Source organism: Solanum verrucosum, unplaced genomic scaffold (genome assembly GCF_900185275.1).
Source record: "Solanum verrucosum unplaced genomic scaffold, falcon-dt-bn FXZP01000102.1, whole genome shotgun sequence".
NCBI lineage: Eukaryota > Viridiplantae > Streptophyta > Magnoliopsida > Solanales > Solanaceae > Solanum > Solanum verrucosum.
The window spans coordinates 2,059,712-2,081,557 of NW_026019930.1; the positions used below are offsets into that span (position 1 = coordinate 2,059,712).

The 21,846-nt window shown below is 34.9% G+C and overlaps 3 protein-coding genes across 5 annotated transcripts; 2 read left to right on the top strand and 1 right to left on the bottom strand.

Annotated features, from left to right (window-relative positions):
- Positions 1–887: 887 nt before the first annotated feature.
- On the top strand, positions 888–14,259 carry LOC125828460 (coatomer subunit beta'-2). 3 transcript variants are annotated; one of them, XR_007443050.1, is made up of 26 exons: positions 888–1,186; positions 1,409–1,429; positions 1,533–1,594; positions 1,864–1,918; positions 3,438–3,474; positions 3,587–3,912; positions 4,026–4,157; positions 4,245–4,393; positions 6,378–6,446; positions 6,726–6,876; positions 6,995–7,060; positions 7,558–7,746; positions 8,088–8,228; positions 8,331–8,405; positions 8,497–8,673; positions 8,769–8,860; positions 8,954–9,070; positions 9,671–9,785; positions 9,907–9,978; positions 10,475–10,671; positions 10,767–10,860; positions 11,454–11,560; positions 11,814–11,943; positions 12,244–12,464; positions 13,194–13,260; positions 13,981–14,259. XR_007443050.1 is itself a non-coding variant. In XM_049507761.1 (26 exons), exons 1-25 carry the CDS (start codon positions 1,184–1,186, stop codon positions 13,211–13,213), a joined length of 2,742 nt encoding a protein of 913 aa, XP_049363718.1. In that variant the 5' UTR covers positions 888–1,183; the 3' UTR covers positions 13,214–13,260; positions 13,981–14,259. The 3 variants fall into 3 exon arrangements, 2 of the variants coding, with proteins under 2 accessions (XP_049363718.1, XP_049363709.1); XM_049507761.1 differs by having other exon boundaries at positions 12,244–12,388; XM_049507752.1 differs by lacking the exons at positions 13,194–13,260; positions 13,981–14,259 and having other exon boundaries at positions 12,244–12,738.
- Positions 14,260–15,148: 889 nt separating this feature from the next.
- LOC125830416 (nuclear pore complex protein NUP50A-like) lies at positions 15,149–18,911 on the top strand. Its single transcript, XM_049509612.1, has 2 exons — positions 15,149–15,303; positions 17,118–18,911. Exon 2 carries the CDS (start codon positions 17,176–17,178, stop codon positions 18,526–18,528), a length of 1,353 nt encoding a protein of 450 aa, XP_049365569.1. The 5' UTR covers positions 15,149–15,303; positions 17,118–17,175; the 3' UTR covers positions 18,529–18,911.
- Positions 18,912–19,804: 893 nt separating this feature from the next.
- Positions 19,805–20,654, bottom strand: LOC125829617 (thionin-like protein 2). Its single transcript, XM_049508821.1, has 2 exons — positions 20,279–20,654; positions 19,805–20,016 (listed from the first exon to the last, which is right to left on the bottom strand). The coding sequence occupies exons 1-2, from the start codon at positions 20,589–20,591 to the stop codon at positions 19,946–19,948; spliced, it is 384 nt and encodes a 127-aa protein (XP_049364778.1). The 5' UTR covers positions 20,592–20,654; the 3' UTR covers positions 19,805–19,945.
- Between the last annotated feature and the right edge of the window lie 1,192 nt (positions 20,655–21,846).

The window sequence follows — 21,846 nt, forward strand, 5'->3', positions numbered from 1 at the left end:
CAAAATAATATATATATATATATATATATATATATATATATATAAAGTAAGATTTGACTTATATATAGTATGTATTTTTCAACGAAATGTGTTCAGCTATACATCTTGACACCACCGTAACTTCGCCCCTAATAAAGTGACAGTAGGTAAAAGATGATCATATCAATTATTTTTTTATAAGTGTGTCAGTTATAAATTTGGCAAGTAAATACAGTTAAAAAAAAAGTCATTATACTGGATATTTATCTTTGCATAATAAATAAATTATACAGTACCAAGTTAGTAACATTATAAAGCCAAGCAAATGGTTTTTTTTGTTCACATGGATTGTATCAATAATATAAAAAAAAAATACATTTAGTGATAATATATTTTTTTAGTGATGATATTTATTTCCATAATATTTTGTGGTAATCGATTTAAAGAATTCATAATCGCAAAAATCTTTAGCAACATTTATGTAAAATAGTACTATGGCTAAATAATTACCATAAAATCCTTTATTTATTGTAATGTATATTGATTTGAATGTAAAGGTCATAACTAAAAATTTCTCATTGGAGTCATCACTTTTTTAATTAAAAAAATATAATTACATCTATATTAAAAATAAAATAATTTTTTTTTATCAAAAATAGTCTACAATAAAAACAAAATATGTATATATTTTATCTTTACATTTTTTATGAAATTACATCGAGTATATATATATGAAATCGAAAACAAGTAAATAAAGATAACCATAGCTAATTAAAATGTACGTATACATAAAAAACAATAATTGTGTAATGTATTTTACCCAAATCAAATTACGTACCAAATTTTCTTTAGGAGCAATAAACTAATAATATTAATTTGTCTTTCATATAAATAAGTAAAATAAATTTGTCAATGTATTGTGACTTCAGTTCAAAGCATCATCATCGTATGATCTCCTCTACCGTTCGTCCCATTTTCTTTCTTCTTATTATTACAGAGGTTGCTCGCTGCCATTAGCAAAACCTCTACTCATTTTCTCTCTTTTTCGATCTCTCTTCGTTGCTCTCCGGCACTTTGCCACTTAGCGAGCAATTCGAATTGGAAGATTTCTGCAGCTGAGTAGCTGGTGGATCTTTAGGATTCTTCACACTCAAATCTCTGATTTATTGCCTTTTTCCAATAGAATTCGCATTCGTCGGTGAAAATGGTACGTCCATTAATTTCAGTATGTTGTTAATGCGTTCGCATTACGTTAAAACTTAGATCTGATTCAAATCTAATTCGATTTAATGGTGGTAACGGATCACTCTGTTGAGGATTGGAAAAATTCAATGTCGGTTCTGAGAATTAGTTGAGATCTGGTAATTTGTTGTTTACTAACTTAATCTCACTTTTTTTTTTTTTTTTTTTTGCATTGGCGATGGCACAGCCTCTAAGATTGGAGATTAAGGTACTATACTTTTTCAGTATTCAAAATATTATTTGTGGATTGAATAGTTTTATATTTTTGTATTGCCAATACGTACTAATGCTGACTGTGGTACTTTGATCAGAGGAAACTTGCTCAAAGATCAGAAAGGGTAAAGGCCGTGGATCTACATCCTACGGAGCCATGGTAATGAAACTCATATTTACTAAACAAATAGTAACTTCCTTTCTTTTTTTCCAGTTTTGATGTTTATGCTTGCTCTGTAGTCTCTAATGTTGTTTGTTGGAGTGACATTTGTATATGATGAAGTTTTGGAGTAACAAACTCTTTGCAAAATTTTGAATTACAAAGTTTGTGTTTCTCTTGGGAATGGGGGGCCTGGTATAGTAGAAACGATAATGTCATTTACTTAAATGATAATTCTTGTGGCTCATTCTTTCTATTCTCATTCACAGGATATTGACAAGTTTATATTCAGGGACCATTTGCATTTGGAACTACCAGACCCAGGTATAGGAAATTACATCCAAACTTGTGCTGCTTCTTATTAAAGTTGGATTCTTGAATCTTGTGAAAGTTATACATGATAAAGTTACTTGTAAGAGTAAGCATAATCCCAAACTAAGGAAGAACATTACATGAAAAGGACGGAGCAGCTATTATGGTCTTGGGATAATGGTCATACGTCGATCTTAACATTATAGAAAATCCTTCTGAGGAATCTTTAACAATTTAGAGAAAGGGAGTTAGGGGGTGGGCGGGCAATTAGAAGCACTTGCATGGTAGTTGCAACTCTGGCCATGCAAAGATGAATTGGTGTTGATTTTCAATGAGTGCTTAGCAGGGCCGGCTCTTGCCTATAAAATTTTAGGCATTGGCAAATTGGGGGCCTCAAATTTTTATAAATAAAAAATTATGTATCTTAATCCCATTCAAATAGAAGAAATTAAGAAAACATTGTTTTGGATTCTTATATTTTATTCGTTAACACTCACATTATTTATCCTTTGTAACTCTTTTTGCACTCTATTTCTTCAAATCTTTGATAGTTAGAGTAATATACTCTCAAAAATATGAATCAATAGTCGAAAAGTGTTGAACAAAGTGCATTACAAATTCTTTTTTAAAATTTATTTGTTAATTTTCATATTAAAGTAGGTATACCAAGTTATCAACTTTTTGAATCAAATTCTATGATTCTAACTCTTATCTTTAAAGTTTATCAACTTATTACTTATAAAATTGTGTTAATAATTCATATAATAATTGTCTCAATAAATGATGTTTTTCAATGTTGAATTGATAAAATCTTACTTAAAACTAATAATTAAAAAAAAAGTGTTTGAAAAATCATTTATATAAAAGATATTAAGTAGTAATTTACGTCTAGAAATTTAGAAAAATAAATAGATATAGATAAAATTTATATAGATTTAAGGCCTCTAATAAAAATTTCGCTTTAGGCCACAAATTATGTTGAGCCGCCCATGGTGCTTAGTAATGCTCACAAAGCAGCCTTCGATGTTTGCTGGTAGCTTTAGTTCTGACTGTGCGAAGATGATACTATGCGAACTTCCAGCAATTTGTACTTAAAAGACAAGCTGATAGTTGTAGTTCCCAGAATTGTTGGTTAGTGGTTGTTTGAAAAGCTGATATTACTATTGAGCTCATAATTTGATTTACCCTGTATGTAGGTATGTATTCCATTTTCGTATCGCATACCTTTTCCTCTCACCTGACCTTTGGGATAACATCTCCAAGTTAGATCAGTAAAATTGGTACCCAGAAATCAGAACTGCCCCTAAAATTATTTCTCCACCATTGATATCCTCTAATTACTGTAGTTCCAAGTATGTTCAGTATTCATAGTATCTTTACCTATTAGCTACCATTGATACATATGAGACATAACTCTTTTCACTTTGTGTGCAAATGTATACCTCTTTTCAGCATGCCCCTAATAGAAGAGAAGTTACATTGTAATGACATTATTTATAGAATGCTGATGCATCATTCATTTTTAATGCAGACAATGGCACAATCTTTCGAAGTTACTGAATTACCAGGTCCGTTAATTGAATGAAAGTGGTATTTTTGGTTGGTCAGGGGGTGCATAAGAAACTTTCTGCTTTAACAAAGGGTTGCAGTACCTTTTAACACCTTAATTATTCTTTGCAGTAAGATCAGCGAAATTTATAGCACGCAAACAGTGGATTGTTGCTGGTTCCGATGACATGTTTATTCGTGTATACAATTATAATACCATGGATAAGGTCAAAGTATTCGAGGCACACACAGATTATATTAGGTGTGTGGCTGTTCATCCTACACTACCATATGTGCTGTCATCATCTGATGACATGCTTATAAAGCTCTGGGATTGGGAGAAGGGATGGGTATGCACTCAAATTTTTGAGGGTCATTCCCATTATGTGATGCAGGTCACATTTAATCCAAAAGACACCAATACTTTTGCTAGTGCATCTCTTGATCGGACTATAAAGGTAATTTTTTTAATCTTTCCTATCGTCCCCTCCCTCCTATGATAAATTTCTAAATAACATCATATTTGTCGTTCACCTATGTAACATTGGGGCTGGTAATGGTTGACTTGTAGATTTGGAACCTTGGCTCTCCTGACCCTAACTTTACACTGGATGCCCATCTGAAAGGGGTTAATTGTGTTGATTATTTCACTGGTGGTGATAAACCTTTTCTAATTACTGGTTCTGATGATCACACTGCTAAGGTTTGCTACTAATAACCTATTCCCATGTTCTGTTGTTGACTGCACCTGTATAGAACCTGAGTTATATGCTCTGGAATCACGAAACAGGTCTGGGACTATCAGACAAGAAGTTGTGTCCAGACTCTTGAAGGTCACACACACAATGTTTCTGCTGTATGTTTTCATCCAGATCTTCCTATTATAATGACGGGGTCTGAAGATGGTACTGTTCGTATTTGGCATGCAACTACTTACAGGTAATACTCAGTATGATTTAATTATTTTAGCTTATTTCAAGGTTCTGTTTCTATTAGACATGGCGTTCATTTTTTGACACAACTTCTTGTGTTTCAATACATTGTCGGACATATAGTTTCTGTAACTTTAAAGACAGTGATTATGCGGATGAATATGGACATATTTAGTTGTAATCTGTAAAGGGAACCGCTTCTTTCTATCGTTTGGGGTTGCATGAATCAGTGGAACTGGCCATGTAGCTTATATGAATTATTTGACTGAATTACAATGATGACCTATGTGAATTCTTTTGTTGGGTCTCAACTTTTATCATGTAATGCAGCTAGCATATCTCTTTTGTACTCTTTGCATCTTCTTGATGCTGGTAATGAAACAACTTACTTCATCAAAAAAAAATATTCTTTGATTGAATCACAGTGATGACCTATGTAATGCTATTGGTGGATAAATCAGCACATATTTATTTTTATCTTTCAAGCTGTGTCACCTTCGTAGAGATACAGTTTTTGTTGAAACATATGCACTACTCCCCCTTATACAAGGAAAGATAATGGATCAAAAGAAAATGGAAAGATATGCACGCCCTACTACCTTAGTCCAAATTGTATGTCCATTTTCCCTTTCTAATTTGTTATGGAATTTTGTCTGTTTTTTCCAAAAAGAAATTCTTTGCAACAGATTATGTAACACAAATTACCGAATTTGTGTGTGTGTTTTGGGCTGGGAGTGGGGGTGTGGGGGTGGGGGCATTGCTTAGATGAATGTATCTTGCATTAGGTTGCTAAGTTGCTCGGACTCTTCACTTTTGGTGCCGCACCCGTGTCGACACGACATGGGTGTGGGTGTGGGATCCGTGTCCGATTTGGTCAACCAATTTCGGGTACTTTGACCATACTTTGACCAAAATCGATGGGAAAGTGTGGACAATTTTAATACAACAACAACATACCCAGTGAAATCCCACTAAGTGGGGTCTGGGGAGTGTGGACAATTTTAATGATTTCTATAATCAATACAAAAGCTAATGAAGAAAATGGAATACCTTTTATATAGAAATTTCTATGTCACTCCTTTTCCTTTAATCTCCTTCTAGGATTTTCGTCAAGTTCTCCACAAATATATCATAATTTAGGTTTTATAACTTTCTTTTTAGAGATTTTAATTATTTTTAGGCGAATCCCCGCACCCGTTTCATACATGGATCCATATCCCCGAATCTTAAAAATTAGATCATGAAGGATCCGACATCTAGATCCGCACCCGGATCGGACACCCGCACCCAAGTCCGAGCAACTTAGTTAGGTTCCATGAATATCGCACGCACAGACATGCTGCTGAAATTGACACCTCTCTTGTTTTCAGCATGGAATATTCTTTTTAAGAATTTGAGTAGATCGATAACAACGTTTTGATATCCTCTTTTGCATTGCTGTTTACTAAAGATGAATTATGTTTCCTGTATCTATATCAATTGACTAACATGTTAACATAGTTAAAACACTCTACGCTATTAGCTGCAGTGCTAATTTTCTTCTTGTTTTTCACTCTGAGATTAAACTAATCAACTAAACCTTGAAAACTGACGTGTTTCTAGAATTTTACCTAACGAGAAGATGAAATTCTCCATCTACCACTTAAAGCAATGCATCTCATCTATTGGTGACTTTACCTTTTCAAAATGATTTTTCATTAATTTTTTATACAACCTTCTGGTTCTGATTTCTTGTGTTCTTTTCTAGGTGCTTGGGTTTTAATTGTTTATCTTTTTGTTGATTTGCATTTTCTTGTAAACCTGACAAAGTTTTGAATTATCACTTTTGAAAACTGATGCATTTCTATTATTTTGCCTAAGATAAACTGATGAATTTTTCCTTCACTTTTGTAAGCACTCCTCTGGTTCTGACTTCTGAGTGATTGCATCCTCTCATAAATCTTGTTTCATTTCTTAATCTTTTTTTTTTTTTAAATAATTATTTCGTGCAGACTTGAGAACACGTTGAATTATGGCCTTGAAAGAGTTTGGGCTATTGGTTACATGAAAGGTTCAAGAAGGTGAGTTTCTATAATTAATTTATAGCTGTATTTTTCATCTGCTTGGAAGTCTAACGATTTCCATATTTACTTTGATTTTCAGTTCTTTCTTTTCTTTTTATATTTGAACGAGGAAAGAGGGAATAGCCAATGTTAGTTGAATCGTGAGCTTACAAAAATAAATTTTTTGAAACTAGGAAATATTAAAGAGCTAAGGAGTAGATCATGATTTTCATCTTTTTCTTTGTATTTGCACTTGTTCAGCTAGCTGCAGTTATAATTAATGTATTAAATGTATAGGGTTGTAATTGGTTACGATGAGGGAACCATTATGGTAAAACTTGGTCGAGAGGTACCTGTTGCTAGCATGGATAATAGTGGAAAAGTCATATGGGCTAAGCACAATGAGGTTCAAACTATTAACATCAAGAGTGTGGGTGCGGATTATGAGGTATGGCATCAATTTCCTTCAAGTCTGCTCGCCTGATTCAAATTACAGAATATCGTTTTCCTGTCACCCCCTCAATTACTGCTGGATATTGTTTTATGAATAATTTGCTTTATATCAGGTTACTGATGGAGAAAGATTGCCTTTGGCAGTCAAGGAATTGGGAACTTGTGACCTATACCCACAAGTGAGTCAGATTCACAGCTAATACCTGGCATTTTGTATAATCTTGTATCACCTGCTTTGCAACTGTGAATTGGATCTGGTTCCATAGTTCAATACTTCAAATGTTATTCATGTAAGGTTATCCTGTTTGGGTTGCATAAACTGTATCCTCTTTCTAGTAAAAGACTTGCTATTTTCGTTAAAATAGCAATCCATAGATTTGAAACCAATCCTCCCTTAATCTGATTTCTGGTTTTCGTTTTGTACAGTTTCTCTCTTCAGACTTCCATGGGAAGCCATTTTGTAGTAGTGATGCTTATCCCAGAAGATATGACTTATGTACCTGCTTCTTTGCTTTCCTTATGTCCTTAAAGATGTGTCATTTTATTGGTTCTTTAGTCATCTTCCCAGAGTTTGAGGTTGTGCTTGGAATATACTAGTTTCCCTCTTAGGGTTAAAGGATGTAATTACTTAGATGTCACTTACTGTTGATCTCATTCTTTTTCTCCTCCTTCACAGAGCTTAAAGCATAACCCAAATGGAAGGTTTGTCGTTGTTTGTGGAGACGGTGAGTATATCATATATACTGCTCTGGCCTGGAGAAATAGGTCATTTGGCTCAGCTCTGGAATTTGTTTGGTCGTCTGATGGAGAGTATGCTATCAGAGAAAGTACTTCAAGGATTAAGATTTTCAGCAAAAATTTCCAGGTTTCATGAATGTCCTCACAACTGCCTCCCCCCTAAATTTGGATTACTTTTGTGTTATGCTTCAGATTATGTGTTATTTAATCTAATGATATTACTTTAAATAATGGACCCCACAATTAGATGTTATCCCCTCTTACTCAATCTCTTTTTCTCTCTCTCCTATTTCGTACCCTTAATTTGTTACTTCTTAGAGGCCTGACAAGTAAATTTGGGTTCATGTGCATGCAGTAAGTTGTAGTTCTTTAATGCATTTTGCTTCTCTTCGTCTTGAAGCTGAAGGGTGCATTGTGTTGTAGTTTCTTTTGTTCACCTGGATTGAAGTGAAATGCTGATATCTCCAGGAAAAAAAGAGTATTCGCCCTACTTTCTCTGCTGAGCACATCTATGGGGGTACCTTATTGGCAATGTGCTCAAATGATTTCATTTGCTTCTACGATTGGATTGAGTGCAGGTTGATACGACGGATTGATGTTAATGTCAAAGTAAGATATATAAGCTTGACTTCCATAAGTGCTATGTTGGTCCTTCACTCTTTTGATGGTTGTTACAATATCATTTGTTGTTTTTTGCTTCAACTACTTCAGAACCTCTACTGGGCTGACAGTGGTGATCTGGTGGCTATTGCTAGTGATACTTCATTCTACATACTGAAGTATAATGTGAGAGCTCTCTTTCTCAGATTTTTAAACTACTACTATATCTTTCTTTGCAAGCTATTGTGTTATGATTGTCCTTTTGTTAAACCTGCAGCGCGATGTTGTTTCTGCACATTTAGATAGTGGAAGATCTGTAGATGACCAAGGTGTTGAAGATGCTTTTGAACTTCTTTATGAAATAAATGAACGTGTCAGAACTGGAATTTGGGTCGGAGATTGTTTCATTTACAACAATTCTTCTTCGAGACTGAATTACTGTGTAGGCGGCGAGGTATGAAAAGTCATTCATGCAGTTTTATGGACCTCTTTGTTTTCAGTATGTCTCATCTCATACAGGTGAGTAACAGTGTTTCTTACGATCTTTAGGTGACCACAATGTTTCACTTAGACCGACCCATGTACCTGCTGGGATATCTCGCTAATCAAAGTAGAGTTTTCCTGATTGACAAAGAGTTCAAGTGAGTAGGCTCATGACAGCTTCTCACACAGGAACTAGAAAAATTATTTCAAGTATGATTCTTCTATGATGACCCATATTCTTTTCATTACAGTGTCGTGGGATATACTCTTCTGCTCAGCTTGATAGAGTACAAGACACTTGTGATGCGTGGTGACTGGGACAGAGCTAATGCGGTCTTACCATCAATTCCTAAGGATCACCATAACAGGTACATCTCTATTCTTCTTGTAATATGTTTTTTTCTGTGAATATGATTAATGAATTGTGCTTGATTGCGATTTTTCCTTCATCTTCGAACAAAGTTGCAAAATGTGACAAAATGGCAGTTAAAAAAATACAAACATCATTTTAGTGTAGTCTATGATGTAAATTGTTTTCTTAAGACACATTATTGAGTATTGGAGTGAAATGTGTCCAAATGGTATGAAATGGATTTTGAGGTTTCATATAGCCCATCCCATCTAGTTTGTGAACACAGTTGTTGTATTGATGTAAAATTGTTTATTATCCTGGGGGAGTGGCACACACTGCTAAAGTTACTCTGATAGCCGTAGTAATTTTAGTGCTAATACGTGCTACAAGCCTTGACTTTTGGAAGGGATGCATTTATTAGATAAAAGGATATTCTTGCTGCTATGCTATGTGATTGAATGCAGTCATTCATGTTCTTTTTTTTCCTATGATCTATTGGGATCTGCATTAATATATTGTATTTAGTAGTTAAGCCTTGGGCGGTGGTGGATTTATTTCTGTCTTATATGATGGGATTATCAAGTTCTCTAAGTTGTGATGAAATGATTCCCTGTAGTGTTGCTCGTTTCTTGGAATCACGAGGTATGATTGAGGAAGCATTGGAAGTTGCAACAGACGCTGACTACAGATTTGAACTTGCCATACAGTTGGGTAAATTAGACATTGCAAAGGTAAGGGCTACTACCTCGCGAAAGTGTGCGGTTTGACTTCAGCCTCTCTTCCTTTATACTTGTCTCTGTCAGAAGAACCATATGTTGTTAAGTATGGGCATGTGCCCCTTCTTGTTTGCAGGAAATTGCTGTATTAGCACAGAGTGAATCCAAATGGAAGCAGTTGGGTGAACTGGCAATGTCTGCTGGAATGGTAATTGATACTTACAGCCACTTGAGCCCCTTTTTTTAAAAAACAAATTTTTACCAGGGGGAACATAAACCACTTGAATTTTCAAAAACAAGTAAATTGATGAGTTTTACAAATGGTCAGTGTTTGAGCTCCTTAATTTATATCAGAAATTCCAAGTCAGTTCTCCGAAAGTTTCTTTAGCAGAAAACTCCTGACCCATACCTTTTTTGCTGCTGGAAAAATCTATGGTTAAGGTTCTGAACTCTGTTGGTTGTCCTTTTGCCTGTGATAGTTTACCGAATGTTTCTGTTTGTAGTTCAGTGGTAAAGGGTGTTTGTAGTTGATTTCTGCGGCCTCCTGGTCATTCTTCTTAGTACTCTTTACTTGGATTATAACAGCATACCCATTGTGATCCCACAAATGGGGTCTGGGGATGGTGGGGTGTACACAAACCTTACTCCTACCAACTGTTCTTTACTTGGATTCTCTATCAATATTGCTGTTCTATATTTTGCAGCTGGAGATGGCAGAGGATTGTTTGAAATACGCTAATGACTTGAGTGGTTTGCTGCTGCTTTATTCCTCATTAGGAGATGCTGAAGGAATTGCTGAATTAGCATCTCTTGCAAAAGAGCATGGAAGAAACAATGTTGCATTCCTTTGCCTGTTCCTCCTGGGTAAAGTGGAAGATTGTGTTCAGCTGTTGGTTGACAGGTACTTTTTTCGTTTGAGATCCTCTTCAGTTTGTTGCCACTTGTCAGATTGTTGTCAACTCTGGAATGATATTCTCTATTGCAATTACTTTGCAGCAACCGGATACCTGAGGCTGCATTTATGGCAAGATCTTACCTTCCAAGTAAGGTTTCTGAAATAGTTGCAATGTGGAGGAAGGACCTTAATAAGGTCAGTGATATTCATTTTTGTGATTGCTATTAGATTTCCATTGTCCACTATTTAAGGAGCTGTGTATTCGCTTGGTCAATTTTTTTTAAAAAATATGTTACTTTCGTTTTAATCTTTTTAAAAATAAATAAAGAAATAAAGTACAATGCTTCAGCCTCATATTGCGGGGATCATGCTTTTTGACCTTTAGGTTAACAGTGCAAAGGAACTTAGGAGCTCTTTGATGGTACTGTTATGCCTGTGATAAGACATACAAATTTGCTGGTGTTGGCGTGTGTGTTCTCTTTTCCAACTTTTGCTTGCATTTGCATGTGCCTGAAAATAGCCATGAAATATTTCTGTCAATTTCTCTCAGCGGCCAATGTGGCCTGAGAACACCCTATATTCGATACAGACATCCTTTTAACTTCACGATTAGAATTTGAGTTTCTTTGTTAAAAAAATGATTTGAACTTGAGTGCAAGTAGTAAGAGAACTGCAGAAAAGGTTGTCTTTTATGGGTAAGAAACAGTCTGCAGAATTATTTGCAACCATATCACTCAGAATTCCTGTCAGATTTTGAACCTAGTTTTCTGCATGATTTCGGCCTGTAGGTTAACCAGAAAGCAGCAGAAGCTTTGGCTGATCCTGAAGAATATCCCAACATGTTTGAGCACTGGCAAATTGCACATGCTGTTGAAGCTAGAGTCGCAGAGGAAAGGTGTATATAGACCACTATTCCCCTTTGTGTGGATCTTTTGTAGCTTGTACACTGGTGGCTCTTTGAAAAAAATTTACATCTCTTTTTCTATTTGTACTCCTTTCCTCTTATTGCTGGAGTATGAATTCAACAGGGCTTAATGAATGGGCATATTTAACACTAGTGTGGACTGATTCCCAGTTATGAGACTAAGTGTTGCGCACAATTTTATTGTGAAAATTTTTCATCAAGGTTATTTTCTAATTTTATGTAGGGGTGTATACCCACCAGCAGCAGATTATGGAAATTATGCTGATAGACCAACTTCCAACCTTGTAGAAGCTTTCAGCAACATGAGAATGGATGAAGAAGAACCCCTTGAAAATGGAGAAATGGACCACGAGGTATTAGATGGACATGTTTCTATTTGTCTCATATGAGGATTCATTTTCCATTATGTGTCCATTTATATATATATTAAAAAAAAGAAGTAGAAAACATAGTTAGCATTTTACATTATTTTGTTTATACAATGCTGGGGATTAGGTATGGATGTATGGCATAATAGTTTGTATTTCAAGCATCTTAACAACAACCTTATGCTCGATGGTAGTTGATACCCTTCATACAAGCAGCTTATACGACTAATCACTGTGGTAAAGGCCATGTTTAAAACTGATTGTTTCCTTGTTTAAACTCCCCAGGTTGTGGAACAGAATGGTGATGAGGTGCAAGAACAGGGACAAGATGGCACTCAACAGGAGAGCCAAGAAGAGGCTGTTGTTGTAGATGCTGACTCTACTGATAGTGCAGTACTCGTCAATGGAAACGAGGCTGAAGAAGAGTGGGGTACGAATACTGAAGGAAAACCGTCAGCCTAAAAGCAATTGGTTGGGCCGGTGTGAAAATCCTAATTTTGTAGCTGGTGATTAATTGAATTTCTTTTAGTTGCTGTGTTTGGCTCCTATACATTCCAAATCCTTCTCTTTTTTCTTTTAGGCCTCCTTGTTTTTTCTTTAACCTTAACTGCTTGAAGCAATTGCAATTTTGGCAAACCCAACCTTGAGAAGGCATATTGCCTTTCCTATGAAATACTAAAATGTGGAGTTTGGAGTTTGTTCTCTTCTTTCATGTCTAGATATTAATGTATTTTCAAGCTTTTTAAAGTACCTCAATCCATAGATAATTTCTGTCATTTAGCTTGAACTGCTTCTATGGGTGAAAATTCCAGCACTGGCTAATATTTTTCAGCTGATTAGCATTTGACATTCATTTGTTTTTGGCATAAGTTAGGAAGTTAACTACGTTGGCATTCATTTGTTTCTTGGCATTTCACTTCTCCTTCTCGATTTGTCCCTATTTGTGCTTGTTCTTTTCTTTTTCGTTCAATTTATTGTTACTTATACTGCCTCTCTTATTAGCTGTTGTGTTATGTTTTCGTCAATGTTTTTTTCTTCTTCTTTATACCTGAAATTGCTGAACTTGAGCCAAGGTCTTTACGAAACAACCTTTCTACCTCCACGAGGTAGTGGTAAAGTCTGCGTACACTCTACCCTCCCCAGACCCCACTTGTGGGATTTCACTGGGTATGATGTTTTTTGTGGTTGTCAATTTATTGTTACTTACCTCTCATTCCTTTTTATTCTTTTTACAGTGCTTACACCACATAACTAGGTTCAGTGAAGACAGTTGGTTCCAGCTGTATGTAATCTGTTCTTATGGTGAGAATTGTGTTTTCTGCATCAAGCATAATTTTATGCATCCTTTGTCTGATAAACAGTTCTTATCTGTATGTCTTCTTGATTGGGGGTGCTTCAAATTTTATCTTATTTACCAAGTCTTTTGTGTGTTAACTACACTTGCACGCATATCATTTCATTTGCTTGACTGGTGCCCTTGTAGAATATTTGAACTTGTACATTTAACCTTGTTCTGCCTTGGGCTATATGCAAGAAACTGAAGAAGCCATGTTTTCCCCCCTAGAATTTGGTCAATTTTTTGATTCATACGTATGTGTAACCACATTGTAATACAGAAATATTCTTGAAAGCGCTGTGTGTACTATCCAGAAAAAGATAGAATAGTTGTGTTCTGCAGTTTTTTCACTTGCATAATGTTTTAGTTTACATTATTTAACTAAACTTCTGGTATGCTTCACCTGGATTTGGATTCAATAATACAGATCTTCGAAAAGTTCTGCTTACAATGTATAATGAGTGTTTGAATTCCTTGGCTTTATAGAACATTTAGACCGAAGAAAAATCTTCAATTTGTTTGGCCAGATTAAGCTATAATTATTTTCAGTTTTGTTTTTTACACCTTAATTCGTGTTGACAGCTTGCAGAATTCTGACAAATGCCTGAATTCCTTGTTTACCTTCACATCAGGGAAAACATGCACTGTTTGGGCCGTTTGACAGAAATTTGAACTTTTCATTCCAGGTTCTCAAAGTTGTTGTCTGAATGGGACGAACGATGAAGGGACTGGCTGGCTGTCTGTTTTGAGTGGTGAACGAGTTTTGGTGGCACACTGTAGAAAACATTTGTCCCAGCTCAGTTATTAGCATAGATTTATACACTATTATTCTTTATGAGGGATACAATTCTTTAATCCGTCAAAATTCTTTCAATCCATTGTGAATGTAAAAACAGTTGCACAAAATATGCAAGTGGAGATACTGCGGAAGTGCTTTTGAGTTCATATTTCTCTATGATTCTCCAGCTCACTGTGTTCCCTTCACCAGAGCCTTTTCTGCCAACAGTATTCAGTCAATGGTAGTAACAATCTCTATGTAGCAGACAGATTGAGATATTAATATTTTCTTTTTTCCATTTTATTGGCGCAATCACTTTCACTATATTAAGGATTTAGAAGTCAAATTTCAATTAAACATAAGCTAAAACTTGAACTTACTGATTCCAAACACCATGGAATTATATCTTAAGCAGAAAGATGACTTCCTATAACAAACACCATCTTCTTTTTAGGGTTATAATATTTATTTTTATCATGGTTAGGATGTCAAAGTTTGATTTAAATCCACTTGCAGATCAAAGGTAATAGCTTGAAATTCAGTTATGTTTAGTTGTAGTTACAAATGCAACTAATGAATTTGAAGCTCCAATGTGTATGATCTCTGCATAATTTGAAAAGCTTCAACAAGTACACCAAAGAAGATAAATATATAAAAGACTTTCATCAAAGCATGTACTCATGCTCATTGTTGGTGGGTATTGCAAAACTATCGCTTGAGAAGTAAGTAAGAAGTTGATCCTTGCTTGGTCATTAGAATAATATCAGTTATTAGTGACAAGTCACTCACTTTATTAGAATGAAAAGAATTTGCAAAACATCGCTAATTAAAAAGATATATTAGTACTATGCTTTATTGCTTAAGAATGCACCATATCTTACGATTTGCTATTGAATTTATGAACCTATGTTTTTATTTCCTATCACGTACCAAACTTGATAATATTCTGAAAACAATTCATGTATTGCAATTCAAAAATAATTTAATTAAAAGATTCAACTTATTTAAAAGATGGTTTTTAGATAATAAATAGAATAAATAACAACTTCGTGAGCTATTTAAAGTGAAATGCGCAAAAAAGAATAAATAAGGAAAGCAAAAAAAAAGATAGAAAAAGGAAGCTGATTCTGTTCATTAGCTCAGTCTAGGGTTTTTATACACTTCGCTACCATTTTCATTACAGTAGAAAGATTCTCTCTAAAACTACTTGAAGAAATCAGACTGCTTCCAGGTAACGTCGATCTCTCTTCTCTTGCTTTTGTTTATGGATTTTCTGTAATTAATTCGATTTTTAGCTTATGGTTTATTATACTTGATTAAAATAACTATCGGTAAAACAAATCCAGAATTTGTTGTGAGAGAAGGTTTTCTGGTAAGGTACTGTTTGGCGAATGAAATGGATATAGGAAATGAACTGAGATTGAATTATTTTGTATGTAAGTTGTAATGATTTCTTATTTGAAACTAGTTCAACTGGAAGGAGTGTTATTTCAGTGACACATAATGATAGACCCAAATCTTTCCTGGAAGAGAATAAATGAGGAAGAAGATGTGAATTTTGTTACCGCGGTAGTGAAGAATTATAAAATGTAGGTTATATCTGGTGTGATTTGTTTCATTGTTCAAGTTAGCTACTTCTTTATGTTGTAATGGTCACTGCAAATAATGTATTTCTTAGAATGCCTTATTGTTGAATTTTTTGAGTGATAAAACTTTGTTCTGTTCGCTTCTTGGCGCATTTACTATTTCATATATAGAATCCGTTTGCTGAAAAATTCTTGGTCTGCCACTGTCTACAAAATACCAAGTGTAATCCCACTAGTAGGATTTTGGGAGGGTAGGATCCCACAAAAGATTCATTTAGTCGACCTCCTATTTTTCACCAAAAATGTTGTGATCCTGTACACAGAAGAAATCACTCAATTCTGTTGCTACCTTTACATATTTGTAAAGAGGAATGTAATACCAATACACAAAATGGAGAGGTTGGAAAAAGCATAGATTTGTCGTAGGATTTAGAATGTACTTTCACCACTACCTTTGGCCTTCTGTGGGTTGTATGTTAAGGTCCTATGGTTCATTCAAACCTAGTAGCTTTTTCTCGGACCCTGTATATTTGTTAAAAATTTCTCTTACTGAGTACAAATAATTGATTTTGAACCTAGAAAATCATATGAACTGTGGTAAAATACCAAATTTGGACCCATAAAGATCAAATTTTGGATCCGCCTCTATGTCAAGACACTTGTCAGTTTAAAGCTTATCAGTTGCCTTGTGTTTGCAGTAAATCTTTTGGTGAAATTCTTCAGGCAGGTTTTGATTCATGTAAAGTAGAGAAATAAGAGGTTTTGAATTAGAAAATTCAGAGCTCCACTTCTGTTTTCTTGTTTCCTTATAAAGAAACCTTTGGGTTCTGCTTCTACAGTGCTGTCTTATGTCTTCCAAGTTTCTGTTTGATATTGATAAGAGTTTTATGCATGCATGCGATCTGAAAGGCTCTGAATACGACAAAAGGAATTGTTTAATTTTCTATACTTACTACTACTCATCTTCATTTTACATATAAAAGACTTTTCATTCTCATTTTTGAACGGTAATTGATAACCTGGTTGGATACGAGGAGTAAATGCTCTCGCATGTGTGTCTGTATGTATCTTAACTCAGCAGTCTTATATCACTTTTCCGTTGTATGTTCTGGCCTTTGTACCTCTGATGCTGGTACAAAGCAGGTCTGAAAGCTTGACATGAAGCTTTTGACATTCTAACTACTAGTTGCATTGTTTTCTTCAATGAGTTTGTTGTGTATGTTAGTTGTTGGGATAGTTTATTGCCATGGTATAAGCTTCCGTGTAGTTATTTCAAAGTACTACTGTCATCTGATCCACCTTCCTGATGATTGATGAGATTTTTCTGGGCAGTCTGTTGTCTTTTTGTCCTGGTTTATCTAGACTGTGACTTCCCTCTCAATGGCCTAGGCTGCTTTATGCCACACAGCAGATTGAATTCATTTGTCAGGTTACTGAGACTTCTGAGTATTTCCTGCAGAAATTTGAATCGTCATCAACTTTTTGGGAACTCTTCAAGTGTCGTTCTTCATTTTGGGATGGGGGACGCGGAATCTCTTCAACCATCAAAGAAAAGGGCTGCTGTAAAGGAACTATCACGAGATAATCCTGGTCTTGATGATGATATTGAGTCATCTGAACAGGAGAATGGAACTTTCAAGAGAGCAAGCGATGAGGTGATGGCAAATAGGAGAATTGTCAAAGTTCGTAAAGCAGCATCAACTACAACTACTCCTTCTTCTAACCCTTTTGCAGCGATCCAGTTGGTTCCACCTGCTAATACCAGTACAACTCCTGCCGTGACCACAACTGAAGCTGGGAATGGAACAACATCTTCCAAGAAACCAGAAGATTCAAATGATCAAAGTGAGGAAATTAAAAAGGAAGAAACAGATGTGAGTAAGGAAGCTGATCATGAGAAGGAAAGTGATGAAAATTCTAAACTACCAGAAAGCAAATTTGAGTCAACCGCTGATGCTAATGTTGATAAGGAGAAAGTTGATAAGCCTAATGAGCCTAACAAACCTGAATCTACTGAAAAGAAGGCAGTGGGAAGTGAGAAAATTAAAGATGACACTAAGACGGTCACGGTAGTGGAGAAGAGTGCAGATGGCATAGAAGTGGGAGGCAATGAGACAGAAATTGAAATGGAAAAACACGTTGGCAATGGAAAAAATGACAAGGATGCTGAAACTGCATCTTTTAGCTCGTTTCAACAGCTCTCCAGTAGCCAAAACGCTTTCACAGGACTTGCAGGAACTGGGTTCTCCAATACTACATTCTCATTTGGAGCTAGTTCAAAAGAGGGATCTCCACTAGGGTTTGGTTCTGAATCAGGTGCTGGTTCTGGTTCTGGGTCTCTCTTTGGAGTAAAAAGCGACCAGTCAATTATCGGTGTTAGTCTTCCCACTAATGGAAATGCTTCTCTATTCGGTTACTCAGGATCTAGTGTTAAAAAGAGTGAGGGAACTGGATTTCCTTCCATGCAAGAGGTTCCCGTTGTAACAGGGGAGGAGCATGAAAAGGCAATCTTTACAGCTGACTCTGTGCTGTTTGAATATCTTAATGGAGGGTGGAAGGAGCGTGGAAAGGGAGAGCTGAAGCTCAATATTTCAAGTGGAACTGGAAAAGCTAGACTTGTTATGAGAACCAGAGGAAATTACAGGTTGATTTTGAATGCCAACCTTTATCCTGAAATGAAGCTCGCAAGTATGGATAAAAAAGGTGTCACCTTTGCTTGTATGAATAGTGCTGATGATGGGAAAGATGGACTTTCAACAATTGCTTTGAAGTTCAAGGATGCCTCTATTGTTGAGGAATTTCGAGCTGCTGTGACGGAACATAAAGACAAGATAGAAGTCTCTTTGAAGACGCCACCAAATTCTCCATGAACTTCAGATGACTAATAATTTTGGCAAAGAAACATAGAAATTCTATTTTCATCACTGAACCCATCTACATTTCCCCCCCTTTCTGCCCCTTTGCATAGTTAAAAAAAAGTAAAGTATTTTGTCCATAGATGGATAACTTGTAATCCTATATAGCAAGTAGAGCCTTCAACATTATGATGTTGTTTATCCCTGGTATTTCTTCTCTCTTTTGACTTTTAGGGATATAACTTGTGGTTTAACTGTCTTTAATATTGCTTTATTTTTCCCACGAATTGTAGACGCAACTCTAGCCCGATCTCATTCTATCATTTTCTGATGTAATGCTTTCTTTTGCATGTTGTTTTGCTCCTTGAAATTACTAAGTTCTTGTATTCCTATCTCAATTTAGATACAACATACCAATGTAATCCCATATGGGGAAGATGGTGTGTACACAACCTTACTGCTACCTTGTGAACGTAGAGAGAATGTTTTTGATAAATCTTTGGCTTTAAGTAAAGCTAATTAGAAATCAGACACGTAACGAAACCATGCTGAAATCAAGTAGGGTATTTAGATGACAAACCAGTAGTATTCCCATAGAAAACAGTGGTTTTTATTCTTAAGAGGTTATTGCAGAATAAACACGTTCTTGATTTGTTTTTATTGTGCTAAATTTGGTTTTCCCAAACAGATCGTCCAACCAATCCATAAGAAAATTAAATTTATCCTTATATGATTACTAATTACTAGTTTAAAAGGATGCAGTAACAGTTATCCTAATTCTTTTTGTTCAGAGAAAATTTGGATCTCTTCACGTGCTATGATTAGCTCTTTACCCAATGTCATTTCCTAGTTCACGGGTCATGCAAAGACAGTGAAAAAATTATTCAAAAGTGAGTGCACCAGACAGATTGGCCTACTACCTACATTACAGCATTTCAACCAATTATAAACTGAGCTTCACGCAATTCCATTAATCGTATGCGTTTTTTTTTTCCAGTAATCATATACTCGCATTGGTGCATCGCGAGTCCACACTGAAGAGTATGCAACTTTATACCTAGACCTCAATTCGAAACTACTGATTAAAGTACTTATTGGTTCGTTATATAGTGTTTGTTAATTGACAAAACGAACAGTAATTGCCTTTAAATTTGTGTTTAGGGTGACATTACAGGATTGACCTTGTCATACTGCAGAATTCTATGCTTCTTCTGAAGTCTACAAAAGGGTTAGAAAAAGGAGGCCAAAATTCAGAAACACACTCTCGTGAATTACTTTTCCATCTTCAAACTTGAAAACAGCATAAGAAAAAGAAATTTATAAAAATGGGAATTACCACACACACAGACACACACCAACAGAAAAGGAAAAAAAAAAGAAGCTAAAAACAATGAAGTCCAATAAAATATTCCAGACTGTAATAGTGCCATTTCTATGGAATTGAGTAGTTCTTGGTGCACATTCTTGAGCAGGATCCAACACAGTCATCCATTTTTCCACCATCTAAAAACAAAGAATGAAAAGAAAACATTAATTATGGAGCAAATACACCAAGACAAAGATAATGTACAAATAAAGATTACTCCCTCCGTTTTCAATTTGTTTATCTGGTTTTAACTTACACAGAGTTTAAGAAAGTAAAGATAACATTTACATTTTCTTGTCTTAAACTAAAGATACGTAGAATATACCAAAAAAAATTCTTTAATCTCGTTGTCTTAAACGAACTAAAAAAGAAAAGTAAGACAAACAAATTGAAACTTACTAGGTTGATGTTTTGTGCTGAGAGCAGAACATGTAGAGAAAGCACAACCAAGCTTGCAGAAGTTAAGGTTCTTACTGTCTGCAACATCATTGTGTGAAGTGGGAATAATAGAGGAACTATTACCTGGATCAGAACTAAAAATGCATTCTTTTAAGCATCTAGAAGTACAAGTACAAAGATTCTGAGAAGGTTCAATTAAGCAGAATATAAAGCATTTCGAATAGCAATCCCTAAAAGTGGAAACAGAGGCACTGGACTGCCCTATAAACATCCCAAATGCCATTAACACAAAAACAAAAGCCCATAACTTCATTTTTCCTTTAACAACAAAAAGTTCTTGGCCTATGGAAAAATTATACAACTGTAATAGCCAGTATTCACAAGTGGCATATATAGTAGTAGTAATAGTAGTAAAAGATTGATCATTGTTTTGGTGGTAGCTAAAGTTGCGGTGACATGTGATGGTTTTTTGTCTTTGCCATGGCTGTTTTTTATATTGGACTATTAGTATAAGCCGATCCTGGATTTGAAGTTTATGAGTTTATGTAATGTCCTCAAGTTAATAGTCCCTATAAAGTAACAACTAGGTACCACAATTAATAATTACTTAACTCGTACATCATACTTTGCATCCGCCACTGATCGTCTATTAGAGAGGTAGTTATAAAGGATAAGGCATATGAAAAAGAGTTTAAACCCACCTACCACCACTCTCCTCCCTTCTCTTCCTCTATATACATGATAATACTAGGAAGAGAAAAAAATAATCTATACAACCGACTGATCACAAAAAAGAGGAAAAAACAGGAAGAATTTTGATTAAAATCAAGGTAGGGTTTGCAAATTCGACCATAATCAGAGAAAAATGTATCAAATAATGTGTTTTGAGTCATAAATTTTTTATCTTTTAGTATATTAGATAGTGTGCATAAATTTCATAAAGTACTTTAAGGGGTCGTTTGGTGTGATGGATAAAGGGAGTTAATTCTGGGATAAATTTTGAGCACCCTTTAATCCTTTGTTTGGTTGCACAACATGGGCAAACTTATCCCAGGATTAATAATTAGTCCTGGAATAAGTTATCACTATCTTTGGGTGGAATAGTAATACCGAAATAACTTATCCCGGTTTAAGATAGATAACATGACAAAAGTGTCCCTTTAAACTCTTTTTATACCTTATTTTTTATATCCATATAAAATCATATATTATTTTAAATATCATGTATAATAATAGTTATGACCTTCACTACTCCTTATTTTTATTATAATAATTCTTCATATTTTTTAAAAAAATTACACTATAAATATAATTTTATTTATGAATTTATTTGACTAATTCTTATGTTTATTTATATTTTAATTTAATTTCCTTACCATCGAATTACATATTTTTAATTGTATATTCTTTTAGCCACTTAAAAATTTATATTTTATATATCAATTAAAATGAGAGATAAAATGAAATGCTACAGTACTGAATACAAGCTTCCCGTGTAGTTTTCTCTGAAATTAGTTTATATTGGTATTCTTTTTAGCTAGATCTTTTGTGTACTTTTTTTTTTTTTT